General features: G+C 41.5%; 1 protein-coding gene across 3 annotated transcripts in view; it reads right to left on the bottom strand.

Moving 5' to 3' along the window:
• Positions 1 to 8,066: 8,066 nt before the first annotated feature.
• RSRC1 (arginine and serine rich coiled-coil 1) overlaps positions 8,067 to 14,009 on the bottom strand; it is a 150,344-nt gene continuing 144,401 nt past the window's right edge. For 2 of the 3 annotated variants that reach the window (XM_068406655.1, XM_068406656.1), the window contains 3 exons: positions 11,398 to 11,504; positions 10,328 to 10,474; positions 8,070 to 9,478 (listed from right to left, as the gene is read on the bottom strand). In XM_068406655.1, the coding sequence (XP_068262756.1) occupies positions 9,386 to 9,478; positions 10,328 to 10,474; positions 11,398 to 11,504 (347 nt within the window). In that variant the 3' untranslated portion in view covers positions 8,070 to 9,385. Of the gene's footprint in view, positions 9,479 to 10,327; positions 10,475 to 11,397; positions 11,505 to 14,009 lie in introns of all 3 variants that reach the window. The other variant, XM_068406657.1, reaches the window with a different exon arrangement.

The raw sequence follows: 14,009 nt of genomic DNA, 5'->3' as shown, positions 1-14,009 counted from the left end.
CCTTTGCACTCTAGTTAGTCTTTCAGTCCATGGATTTTAAAGCTCTTTAAAACTCCGCTGAAGCTAGAGCATGTTGATACTAGAAATGTAATATGCAGTAGCTTTACCATAGTGATTACAACATATACAGTGCTCATTTATTAATTACTTGTCAGTATATCGTGATTAATAGACAGATGCCCTGGATCAATTTTGCTATTACAGCAGTTCATTAACATCCATGACACGGTATGCTGGAGTGTTTACTTATTACTTGCTACAAACCAGCAAAGTGAGTTTTCTTTAACATAATTAGCACGTCGAATACAAAATCCTGCAAATTCTTATCCTCCTGCAGCTTTATCTTCTCAAAATGTTGGTTTCAGTGTGGTTGTCTGCAGTCTTTACCAAAACCTAACTAGGTATTTTTTTTACAGTATTTATTTACAGTTTCTGGCCACAGATACAAACCAGACTACAAGTTCAGTTAGTGCAGTGGAGCCTTTGTATGAATTCAGCCTTATAAAAAAGGAAACCCATTACCTGTTCTGTACAAGGATGGAACAGAAATGTGGAGCCTTCCAACAGCTGTTAGAGCACATCAGATCATCTACAGGTTGCTATTTAATTTTATGCAGACTCTGACTCCAAAAGATGGGATTTCTTCCCAAGTCAGAGCAGATCCAGAGCTGGATTACTGTGCAGATAACGAAGCAATATGAGTTCTAGTTACTGTTAATTTTTCAGCTGCTAGTGGGAAGACGGGCCCCGTTAGAAGTGAGCTCATTATGAGAGGCTCACTAACATGATAAAGTCAGTACTCTATTTGCACAGAGTGATATCTCTAATTGCTCAGGCCTTCTTATGGTTTGTGTCTGCTTGAGTTAGATTTCTTTTGTGTAGATAAAAAGACTTCTGTGAGAAATCACCTCGGTGCTACAGCACTGTCAGTCTGGAGGGCATCTCCAATGAGATTAATGATGTCTGCCTTAATACAAGAAAACTTTGCATAAATGAGATTATGGTTTCTGCTGAAACCTGCCAACTCGTATTCATTTGCAGTAAATATTATCTTTAATTAAAAGTTTTAAGGTATCTTGTTCCTGAACTAATGAGATCTACAGTGATTTCCCTTAGGAATTAATTTACCTTCTTAATTCTTATTCATTTGGGTGATATGACTATTTAAATCTGATTCAGACTTCAGAGCTTTGTCGAACATATTCATCTAGAACAAAAGGTCATTTTGCTCTATTGACGTTTTGTTGGTATTTATAATTCTCTGTTCTCTCTCGATTCCAAAGATATGTGTTGAAGTTCCTGCCCCAAACATTTCCTAATAAGACATCTGTTCATCTTAACTCTTCATGCCGAGTGGCTCTTTTCCACAGCTAGTTCCCTTTGGCTTATGTTTTCGGTTCCATCCAGAGTATAAATCAATTATAGCAAGGCCAAAAAAAGATCCTGATTGTGATCAACTTATTTAGAAGAGCAGAGCTACGTAAAACATACCCAGGTATGTGGAAAACACTTGGTGCAATTGCTGAGAAATACAGGAATATTTCTGACTTTATATCTGGGCAGTCAACAGCTACGGTTTCTCTACAAGGATTATTTTTAACCAGGAGGGATGCTTAACACTTGGGGGTGAGAATTGCATTTAATTAATTGTGTTTAAATAGGCAAAGCGCCAGCCAGCAACTGGTTTGGGAGAATGAGCCAGAACCCACTTTAAGATCGTACACCAAAGGGCAATATTGTTTGTGAGATTTTAAAATATGTCATTATTACAACTAAATTGCAAGCTTCCCTTGTTTTAAAAAGAAATACATATCAAACTTAAAAAGTAACATTAAAAAGAAATACCTGGGTTGAAGACACCAAGAAAAAAAAGAGTAACTACTTCTTAGTTCATTAGCAGGAGACTTTTCTCCTCAAATCTCACCTGAATCATGAGACACTCTCTCAGCCTCATCATTGGTGCTCGAAGATGCCTGGTCTGACACTGATGAAACATCAGCTGGTTTAAAAGTGGGTTAATTACCCTAATGAAGTAAACAGAGCAAGGCAGAAGTGAAATTTTCTCTCGGTGTTAACCAGAGGTCTTTTTGCTCTTGTCTCTGACGAAATACAGAATACCTCTTCAGAAGTGTATTGTCAGCATTAAGTAGATAAGTTGAACCGTATTTTATGTAAGATGGAAACGGGGGAAGATTAATTCCTGCTTTTTATAGGAAGAGATTTTTGTCTTGTTACTGTTATTCTAAAATCTTCCATTTTCTCACCCAAGAACTGGTGATAGAAAACATTTCTGTGTTCACTCTGAGACTTGCCTTGCGCCCTGTATGTAATTAGGAAATACCCTGAAAAGCTCCTCTTCTTGCAAGTTGATTATTTAAAAATTGGCTAACTATTATACGTAAACTGTAGTAGAAACTCATGGCTGAAGGAGCTTCCTAACCCTGTACTTGCACCACTGGTGGGTAAGAAACATGTTTTGTGGCATCAGCAGAGCGTGTGCTGGGACTCGCTATATATAGGATTGCCACCAGCTTCTCCAAGCTGTTGATAGCCTTCCATTTATAACTCACTCGCAGACCTACTTCCTCCCATCACACACAAATTAGAGGATTATCAATAATGCATGAACTAATAAATAATGCTTGCGTGCTGTTGGCAGGGCAACAAATATCGTTTAGGCTGCAAGAGAGATCCTCATGGTGTGTCAAGTGTATTTGAAGTCTTCCATCTCTGTAATGCTTCAAAGTAAAAGAACAAGATTATTTTGTGTTTCTTTGAGACAGCTGAAAGAATTGATGAAGTATATGCTGGTAGATTCACAGATTCACCCTCGGCCTGGCGCATCAGTGTAGTACAAATTTATTTCCAAGACCTGCAGGATAAGCTTTTGTTTCTTTTAAAAAAGTACTTGGATGTTACTTTTCAAATCATCTATACAAGCAATAAATCCACTTGAGTTTCCGAGTTGTTGGCTTTAATTACATCTTGTAGCAATAAATTCCCGAGTTTAATTTTTCATCACGTGAAACAGCATTTCTTTTAATCAGCCCTAATTTTGTGACCTTTCCCTCTATCTTCTGTTCTTGTTTCTGTTTAGCTGAGTGAAAACTGAGGTATATAAATATACATATTCTCATTCTTAAAAAAAAACCCCAACATAACAAAAAAACAGTCCAGACTTGGCCCCAGTGGGAGCGTTTATCATCGATTCCAGGATTTGATCCAAAAATAATATTTGTTTAAATGGGCTCCGTTGCCATCATGAACAGTAACTATTGATTTATAAAAACTTTGGCAGCACACGTTAACGTATAAGGAAGCAGAGAGAGTTTTGTTCCTGAGCTACTTCAGTCATTTGCAGCCGTCTCATTTTGCAGTTCCCAACGGCCAAACGACCAAAAAATACACGTTGAAGATGCTGAAGTTGAAGAGTCTTCTGTGAGATGACATAGTTATTTCTTAAATCCTGGCAACTCCTCTCTCTGGCACTGGGAGGGAGAGAAAAAAATCCTACTCTGGTCCCAGCACCACGGCATCCACGAGTTGTTTTTCTGAAGCTTGGGGCAAAGCCACTTGGCTTTGATGCTGCCTTCAGCAGCGCACGTGGCTGACGGCAACACGTGTGGGAGATGACAGACTCCTCTACAAACCCGTGCACCGAGAGACGAGACCTCACCTTGAATCCTGTGTCCAGTTCTGGGCCCCGCACTTCAAGAAAGATGTTGAGATGTTGGAGCGAGTCCAGAGGAGGGCGACCAAGCTGGGGAAGGGTCTGGAGGGTCTGACCTACGAGGAACGGCTGAGGGAGCTGGGGGTGTTTAGCCTGGAGAAGAGGAGGCTCAGAGGTGACCTTAGTGCAGTCTACAACTACCTGAAGGGAGGTTGTAGCGCAGTGGGAGTCGGCCTCTTCTCCCAGGCAACCAGCAATAGGACAAGAGGACACAGCCTCAAGCTTCACCAGGGGAGGTTCAAGTTGGACATTAGGAAGCATTTCTTCTCAGCAAGGGTCATTAGCCATTGGAAGGGGCTGCCCAGGGAGGTGGTGGAGTCACCATCCCTGGAGGGGTTTAAGACAAGCCTGGACATGGCACTTAGTGCCCTGGTCTAGTTGCCATGGTGGTGTCAGGGCAATGGTTGGACTCGATGATCCCAGAGGGCTCTTCCAACCTCATTGATTCTGGGATTCTGTGATTCTGAGACCCTGTTCTACCAGGCTGCGTGTTGGGGGGCACTTCTCTTACAACCAGAGATAGTTACAAAGAGCTGGCACAGGGGGTAAATGCAGCAAATGTATTCCCGGGGCAAAACCTCGATCAGGTTGATGGTGAAGATGGCCAAAATTGAGCTCAGAATTTGGCCACGGCCTCAAGCTGTAAAATCAGACAAAGGAAAATGCAAAATGTACAGCAACACACAGCCAGGGCTACACAGCAGCAAGAGCTGCTTGGTTCACCCAGCGCCTGCCAGAGCCAATTCCCACAGGAACCTGAAAAAGCACCTTTCCTGCTTCAGATGTTGGCACCAGGTGAAGCCAAATTTCTCCACTGCTTAAAATCTGTGACCACAGTTCGGGCAGTGCTGTGTTTGTCAGGCAGTTGAACTAATCGAAAGGTCTTGCCTGCCTTAGGCTGCTTGAAACGAAAAATGAACCTTGCTGGTAGAGCGGACATTATTAAAGGCATATTTAAATTAGTTCTGTAGAAAACAAGTATATTAAATGCATAAGTTATCACAAATCATGTTTATACAGCTCCAAAATGATCACGGCCTATGACTAGTTTCATCGGTAAGGCAAGAATTAATTGTCGGGTTTAATTGTCAAGGAGAGTTTTCACTGTTCACCTAACGAAAAAAAAAAACAGCTTTTATTACACAATTACTTTTTAATTATATTTGTTGCAGCCCCTAACTTCCCAAAGCACAGGAGAACGTTTAGCGAGCGCTCGGGGCTCGGGCAGTTCCAGGCGCTGCCCAGCAATGTCAGGAGCAAGGTTGAAGGTAATTTGAGAGGACTCAGACAATCAGTGCTCCATCCCCAGTCAGTTCCGTAAGGATCAGCAGTTACTATTTAAATTTAAAATGTATTGGCATAAATGAGGTATCCTGACTTCTTATGGTTAAGTTCTTTTACAGGGAGGCTTAAAGATGCAGCGCAATTTCCAGAGGCTTAAGCGTGGTTTTCGTGGCAGTGGCCTTTTGACAGTGTTGTTACAAAGCTGATTACATTCCCCCTGTAACGCCGGCCCAGGGCAGAGGCTTTTGCAAAGGCAGTTGGTTATAAATTGTTCGTAAATGTCAGATAAAAGCACCCTTCTACTGCAAAAAACTAGAGGTAGACGTGTAATAACATTTACAGTAATATTTTATTTAAATATATATTCAATTCACATAGTCGCCCAGCTCTGTAATTTGTATGAACACTGAAATAAAATGGCAATAATTTATTAAAAAAAATACTCTGAAATTCACTGAAAAGATATCAAAAAATGCAATTTGATGTTTTAACAGATGTTAGCTGTATTTAGTTTCCATTAACAACAATTAATGAGATTTGGTTTTGTCTTCCGTTCAGCACTGTAACGTGGCAGTCCAGCGGCCGTGGGGACCTGCAGCGCGGAGGAAGGTGCCCGTCCCTCCGTCACCCCGTGGGCCAGCGCTGGTGGGCAAGGAGGAATCACAGAATCAATGAGGTTGGAAGAGCCCTCTGGGATCATCGAGTCCAACCATTGCCCTGACACCACCATGGCAACTAGACCAGGGCACTAAGTGCCATGTCCAGGCTTTTCTTAAACCCCTCCAGAGATGGGGACTCCACCACCTCCCTGGGCAGCCCCTTCCAATGTCCAATGACCTTTTCAAAACAGTGCGTTCAAAAATGATGCCCAAGGGCCGAAAGGCTTCTCACACCATTACTGTCCCTGCAACCGTGCAGCCCTGGTCCGTGGTACTTCCAAAGAAGCAAAACGACAGCCACGTAGCGATTTTCCTTGTCACCTGGGTTTACATCATGGCACAAGCCCTTGCACCTCGATGGGTGGGCCCGGCTGGAAGCGAAGCACAGCTCAACGCCGAGCTCCCTCCTCCCCTCTCCGGGCTGAGCTGCAGCTCCTGCTTCCTTCCAGCAAGAGCAGACGTGTCGTGTCACATCTCACTCCGGAGCAGCAGTTCCAGAGTGACTCTAAGTCTTGCTCCCCCTCACACAATCCGGCCCAGCCACTGCTGCTCTTTTTTTCTTAGCAAAGGAGGGAGGGAACAGTCAGGAAAAAAAGAAATGAGGCAATGCTGCACAAAGTAAAAATTACAAATGGTGAATATTTTAAATCCCGGAGTAATAATACTCCTAGCATTGCTTTTTATTACTGCTGCAAGCTGAAGAGTCACCACAGCCCTGTGTCATATGTGGATTAAGTCGTGGCTTCAAGCCGATCTCTCCTGAAACAGGCTTCTAGAGTTCAAGGATCTCCACTAAAAATAACCCGCTGCTTGTAACTTGACAAATGGAAACCTGTAATCCTCGAGAAGGTTGGGTTTGGGTTACTGATGGAGAAACGGCCTTCGGGATCATCCAGCCCTGCTCAGAGCAGGACTGAAGCAGCAGTGGCAACATTTGATCTCCTGGCTGGCAGTGTTTGCTTAGACACCATTATTTTAGCAGCAAAACCCTTTCTAAAATGTTGTAACAATCATCACAATTTAAGAACTAAACACAGCTCCTTTTCAAGCAATTATCATCATAAAAAAAATGGTCGTGGAGATGCTGGATGACTCCAGAAATCAGGAAGGGCTTTTTTTTTACCGAAAAGTTATCAAATCAGCCTCAGCCTGCTTTGATGGTAATCGACGGTGGCTGCTCAGCAGGCTGAGTGCAATGAGTTTGCTAATGTGATTTCTCAGGGTAGAGGTCTTTGCTGACTCCCAGAACTCGCACTGGCTCAAGTTACAGCATTATCTTTTCACTCCTACACACCACGCGCCCGAGTCCGATTTAAGGTAGTTTGGCATTAGGAGGAACTTTGTGTTGGAGCTGATGTATCGGGGACACGCGGCACGAGTCCTGAATGACAAAAACGTGTTGCTGCCGTCTCTCCAGGCTGCACAACACACCTCACCCCGCCGTGTTTTAGTTGGGTAACTGGCAAACAGCTGCTGCTTTCCCTTTCTTAATCAGCAATCCATTCCCTTTCACCAGGAGCACGGAGCAAAGTGAAAAATGTGACCGAAAAATAACCTCTTCATAGGCAAGAGTCCTAAATGCTAAATGTGAGAACATCAGAAGACCTTAGAAGCAAAGAAACTAAGAAAGTAGGATACGTCTCTATGTTTCCATGGAATAATTATTGTCACAGAATCCCAGAATCAATGAGGTTGGAAGAGCCCTCTGGGCTCATCGAGTCCAACCATTGCCCTGACACCACCATGGCAACTAGACCAGGGCACTAAGTGCCATGTCCAGTCTTTTCTTAAACACCTCCAGAGATGGTGACTCCACCACCTCCCTGGGCAGCCCCTTCCAATGGCTAATGACCCTTGCTGAGAAGAAATGCTTCCTAATGTCCAACCTGAACCTCCCCTGGCCAAGCTTGAGGCTGTGTCCTCTTGTCCTATCGCTGGTTGCCTGGGAGAAGAGGCCGACTCCCACTGCGCTACAACCTCCCTTCAGGTAGTTGTAGACTGCAGTAATAGACTATCAAAAGGTGTCACCTTTTTTTTTGGATTAGGAAAAGTGTGGGTTGAGAGTCAGCAGTGCATTTTCCCAGGTTACTGGTGATTAATTTGTACACATTGATACGGGTTTCATTTCCATGTTACGACATAGTTAATTAAATTTGTATCATCTCGCTGATTAGGTAACACACGCTATCTTTTCCTCAAGCAAAAAGGCCTCACACGTGGGATGGTGGAGTGCTCGTGGATGTGGCTACAACCCATTGTAACGTTGAAGGTTTAAGCTGTGGAATGGGCAGCAGCAGGTTCTCAGCACGGCAGAGCACTGTGGCAACAAGTCGTGTTTCACGAAAAATACAGAGTTTGAGTAATTATTTATTGGTTATTCTGATCACTAATCTGCAACTGGAACTATAAAAATCAACTTTACAATGATTTGCTCCACGTTTCAAAATATGTTTGGCATATTTCAGTACATATTTCTATTCAATTCAGATTATCTAACTGCTATTTCCATTTCCTTTATAGATCTTGCTCACAATTCTCCTCCAGCATGGACTTGCTGGACAAATTTAGTTGTTGATTGATAAGCAATAGTAGATACACCCCATTATTAACTAAGACTTATTTACTTCTAACAGACCAGTGTGTAGAATTTTTTAACATCCTATAGGGTTGTGAATTACATAAAAAGAATCACTTTGCATGCAATAAAAAAACCCAAAAGAATCCAACATAATGTGTGAAAAAGAGGAATTTATACTAGTACCTTACATGGAGATCAAAGAGTTTTTATTTACTATGAAAGAAACATGGAAGAAGATGAGAAGACAGAACAGTGCCAAATATTTTCCATTTGAAAACGCTGAAATGAAACAAGGGAATCAATTTTTTGTTCCACTTTTTGTTGCAGACAAGGTAGTCTGGTAACACCGACAGCCATTTTAATGCAGGAGCAAGTAAAACTAACACTGTTCACAAAGACAAAGTAAATACTTTTGTATTTATTTGGTTGAGCTCTCCAGCATTTTGTTGGATGATGGACAGATTTTTTTTGTAAGTATATTTGGGCTCAATTTGATACGTTCAAACAGGACTCATCTTTCCTTATTTCAAAGCCACACGTGGACAAACTTAATAGACTGAAAACAGTCGCTCTATACAGCAACAGGTATGCCATGAGTCTTGCTCGACAAAGGTCTGTACCATTACACCCAGTAATATTTATATTATTTCCCACTAAGGGTACATAGAAAGCTGTCTTTTCCAGTCTATCGAACATTTTAATGTGCTTAGAATTGCTCAGAAAATTTATTGATATCTTCTGAAAACTCTCAGAGTGTGGGTAAATCTGAACTTTCTTTGACACTTTTTTTTCATTTATCTTTAAACTGCTACATGGTTATATGTATTTTTTGATTGGGAGGTATAAAATAACGTTTCCTTGAGCCGTCAGGTTTTTTGCACCCCAGAGGAATTCAGTATGAAAAAAGAAAATGACCCTGCTCTGATGATGGCCTGCCCATCTACGAGTCACCCAGCAACGAGCTCGGGAGAAAAACAGAGGATAGAACATTATTTATTCAGATGAAATATTTATTCTCTGTGCAATTCATACGGAGTAATAAAATCCCCTCAAAAGAGAAAAATAAAACAATTTCACGGTAGGATTTCTTAGCATTCAGGGAGAACTTGGTGTGTGATGGTCACAGCAGTTTGCTCAGGCCACCGGACTGCCCATCAGCCTTTCCTGCCGCAGAGCAACCAGCCGCTGGAACCACTTCTCTTCTGCTTCTGCCTTCTCGATAAACAGCTGGAAGACAAGGGGGAGGGGATGCAAAGTAGGCACAACTCATTCACTTTCTCTTTTATTTGTTATAATCTGTTGAACTACCCAGAGGAAAAGCCCAGCTACGTAGCTGTGTTAAAATACATGATATAAATACATTAGCAGAGGTAGAGACTTTAATAATTGGAAAGTTGAGACATTCCAGCTTCAGTCTCCTCCTGAGACAGCAAGTTTGTAACATTGTACAGCTCTTGATCTTCGTTAGTGATGTTCATTGTACAGAACTTGCATTAGTTTATTTACTGCAAGTCATTTTTAACTTGCTAATTCTTAAAAAAACTCTACCATGAGCACTCCTATTTCCAATTACAAGTGCTCACAAAGGAATCTGCATAAGTTTAGCCACAATGATTTAAAATTATTTTAAGTTTGTCATGTATTTAAAGTTTTACGACGTGGCAAGGTGGGCAAGTTCTGAGTTCCACCAGGTTTCCTGCAAGTTCTGAGTTCCACCAGGTTTCCTGCTGGAGAAACCAAAAGCAATTTTTCCTGAATTTTTATTGAACAGGAATTTTGATATGAACAGGAACTTAAGTTCCCCTGCATTAAATTAGTATGCTACTTTGTTATAAAATTCATTTGTAACTCTAAAACTACACAGCTGGGGAACAACTTCTGTTGTAATTATTCTCTGTTGGATGACGCAACGAGCATGATCCTTCTTGAGCCAAGGAGTGGCCCATTAGTTAATGGTCTTCAGACCCCAGGTTATTTGATGAGCAGCACAGCAGAACACTTGTTAGGTTACATGAACCTGCTCTCATTCAATGGGCTGTGTTGTTCTAAAGATAGAGTGAATATCGACACACTTACATTTGGATGTGCTAAAGAATTATCATCTTGATATTTGATGGCAGTAGGGATATTGGCAGGTGGGGGTTCTTTTTCAGGAGCAGATGCATCAACAGTTCCCGCTCCGATAGTTACAGGTTCGTATTGTCCTTCAGCAGGCTCTGTTGACTGAAAAGAAATATATCTAAGTATTTTATCCTCAAACTCCCAAACGTGGCAGTATCTCAACTGAGCATTCAGCTTTCTTCCCATTGCAACACGTGCCCACGAAATGATCCTCATGCAAATGCTTCTCAGTGTGCTTAGCAGGAACATGCTGGACATGCACTAACAACCAGACTAAACACAGAAGTGGAAGAAAAGGTATTGCCAAAGGCACCGAGAGAGCTTGCAGAACTGCAGCTTTGGGGTTTTGGATCACTTTCTGAAGAAGCTGCATGAACTTCTCGGAGACTTCTGAAAAGGCAAGAAAACGCATATTCTGGGGGGGACAAACAGTGATAATTCCAAACACCTCGCTGCCAGATGGAAAACTGAACACAGCCTGTGCCTGCACACTTCCAAAGACAACAGCGTCCGAGTCCCCTAGAAGACCTGGCAGCCAACATGCCCATAAAATTCTAAGACCTGGGTGTCTCAAGTTAGGTTTTTGGAAAGCTCTCTGAAAACAATGCCCTTTTGTTTCAGGGAGTAAATATGGCCTTCAAGTCTGGCTTCAGTTAAGCAGAATTAAACATACAGATCTCTACCTTTAATTACAATGTAAATATCTGATTACTTTTGGATTTGAATTCTTCTGCTTTTCCTAAAAAAAAACCTTCATGGTTTTGTATGATTTGAATAGAATTGTTTAAAATGGAAGTTGCTCAGCATAGGTAGAACATACTGTCAAACCAGCCGATTTCATTGACAATCTTACGCATTTAGATGTGTTTGCCTTTGGACACCACACCAAGAACACAGGAGAGTCGTTGGTGGGAGTTAAGATTGTCAACACTGATGCTCTTTCATCAGTGGGAACTGTATTAATAGCGCAGCTTCCACCTGACTCTGAAAGGATTATGCACCAAGAAAGGATATTGAAAACTTACCTTTTTGACTTCTTTGCTTGATCTGAATGTCTGTGGAACAAAGGAGTCACTTTCAATAGCTTCAATTTCTTTTACTCGTTTCACTTGCTCTACGAGGGTGGCTTGGTCTACAAAGAGAAGGTGTAATGTCAGTATACATTAGTGTAAGCCTATGATAAATGCCGTGGCTAAGCAATGCCTTGAATATATTTTACAACAGCACATACCAGAAAAAACCCAACCTGTAATGCAGCCTGAAAGACTCTGTCACAAAGAAAAACTCTCTCCTTTAGTAAAAATAACAACAGTGAGTTGGCCATTATTGTTCGACGTATGACATCATCCGAGATGCTAACTGAAGAATTTGCTACAGATGTCCTCGCAGGATAACTGCTAGATTTATGGCATGAGGATTTCCTGGAGAAGTTAAAGATTCGGGGACAGTGCAGACAACTCAGTGGAGTACCAGCTGTATGTAGCAGTGAAACTACTTCTGCTTGTATGGAGGCGAATTCGGCTTCAGCTGCGGATGTCCAGAGAGATGCGCCATCATCTGTGTTCTCTTCATGACAAGCTATGTGATTGGTTTGGCATTAAGAGTTACATCGTTAGGTGAATTTGACAAAAAAGAGCTTAACAGCCCTCAGTGGTAACTACAAACTTCGAGTGTTATCAGTCCCAGAAGCAGAGACTGTCTGCAAAACATGCAGTGAGTTTCAGAAAGTGCAGTTACTTAGAAGAGACTCAGCTGAAAGTAAAAAATCACTGAAAGGAAAATTGGCCTGGTTTAGGCCAAACCAGGACAAAAAGATTCCTACGGATCCCATAGGAAGCATAAAACTAAATATACTAATGCCCTGCTAGTGAGAGGGAATTGGAATTCATCCAGCTCTTGGGTACATCTGGTCTGTGGGTAAATAAGGAACGGGGCGTAGCTGGTGGGTGCAGTGTTAAAACCGGGTATCAGAGAACGGCACGTGAACGCGGATTTAACATCAGTTGCTCAACTCTTACTTCACAAAACCTACAGTCAGTTCCCAGCCTGCTATAGTAACTTACGTAAATCTTACTCAAACCTATGGGAATGACAAATTATTAAAGGGGCAAAAAAAATCACTAAATGTTTAGAATTACATCAGTGACATTAACTTGGGGAAAATGGACTGGAGGAAGCATAAGCCATTAGCGTCTGATTTTCTTGACAAACACATTATTGGTAGATAAAATGACTTCCATATGTTGTTTGTCAGATGTCAGTAGAAAGGATACGTATTTCATAGTAAAATCAAAAATAATGGAGTCAGAAAGCTAAGAGGCTACAGACAAAAAAAAAAAATCAATACTAACTCGTTGCACAGCAAGTCTTTTTACCGTGTTATAGCGAAAAAAATAAACTAAATCTTGTATTAGGGCTTGTTGAGGCCGTTTTTAGGGGAACTCTTAGTTAACATGATTTTATAGTAATTGAAGGGGTTTTGCCCCAGTTACCCCAGGCACGGAGGATTTAAGTGGGAACGTTGTCCTTTGGAGATGATTCAGTATTTTACACTCCACATCTATATTTACATCTTCCCATATATATAAAAATATACATACACACACATACATCTGTTACAGCTGCTATTTTCATATTGAATTAGTCCATATCAGCAATAATTCCAAATGCCACTTTAGAAATAAACTGTATCCCTCAGCTAGATCAATCCTTTAGAAGCCATTCAAATATTTCACACACACAGTAATTAGAAACACCAGAGAAACTGGATAAAAGCAAAAGTAACTCGCCTGCAAGCTCTACATAAAATATTCCCGTTTCTTTGCTTATTTTTAAGGACAAAACTGGTGATGAATGCCGCTAAGAATTTAACAAGCACTGAAACAGAAGCATTAAATGAGTAATTGTGAATGAGCCGTGAAATAAAAACATATTTTAAATATTTCTTGTATAATCTTCAGGTGTAAATTTGTAATGCTCACTGGATTCATTGCTCATCTGTAATCCTGACCATGAAAATGAACCCGTGCCTTTACCTAAAGAGTTTTCTTTCAAGTGGGTCTGACTTACGAATCAAAGCAATGATATAATAAACCTCAAATATTCCTCAGAATATATGTTTCTTCAGCTTTTACTGATTACATTTAAAGCGATATAGCTGGTTAATTTAACTTAATTTAAAATATAATACATTTTAAGTAATATGCTTTGAAACACTTGCAAAAAAAAAAGTTGCTATTTTTTCTGCTCTTTTGTTTATGAGTTGAAGATTAAAAGAAGAAAACACAAATAAATACCAGACTAAATAAACCAGCTAAAGAGGAAAATATTTTCCCCTTAGGGTTTTTTCCCCCCCTCAGATCTTTTCCCTGCCCAGGAGACAACCAGCAGTGGCCAGTGAGGGCTGTCCCTGGCACAGAGGCACACACCTGAGCCTGCAGGTGTTGCAGAGCGTGACCCCAAGCCCTAACACCTTCCCCGTGTCCCAGCGCCGACGTCCGAGGGTGCTGGGGGGGAGAACCTCGCTGGTGCCCACCTCCAAGGCGAGACCTCCTGCACCAGCCACCCCAGCACCATCATTTTACAGAAACCCAGAGCAAATCAGCAGAGGAACGAACTTCTCCCGCTCGCTGCTGTG

This window comes from Nyctibius grandis, chromosome 8 (assembly GCF_013368605.1).
Source record: "Nyctibius grandis isolate bNycGra1 chromosome 8, bNycGra1.pri, whole genome shotgun sequence".
Lineage (NCBI taxonomy): Eukaryota > Metazoa > Chordata > Aves > Nyctibiiformes > Nyctibiidae > Nyctibius > Nyctibius grandis.
This window is presented reverse-complemented; position numbering and strand designations above follow the sequence as displayed.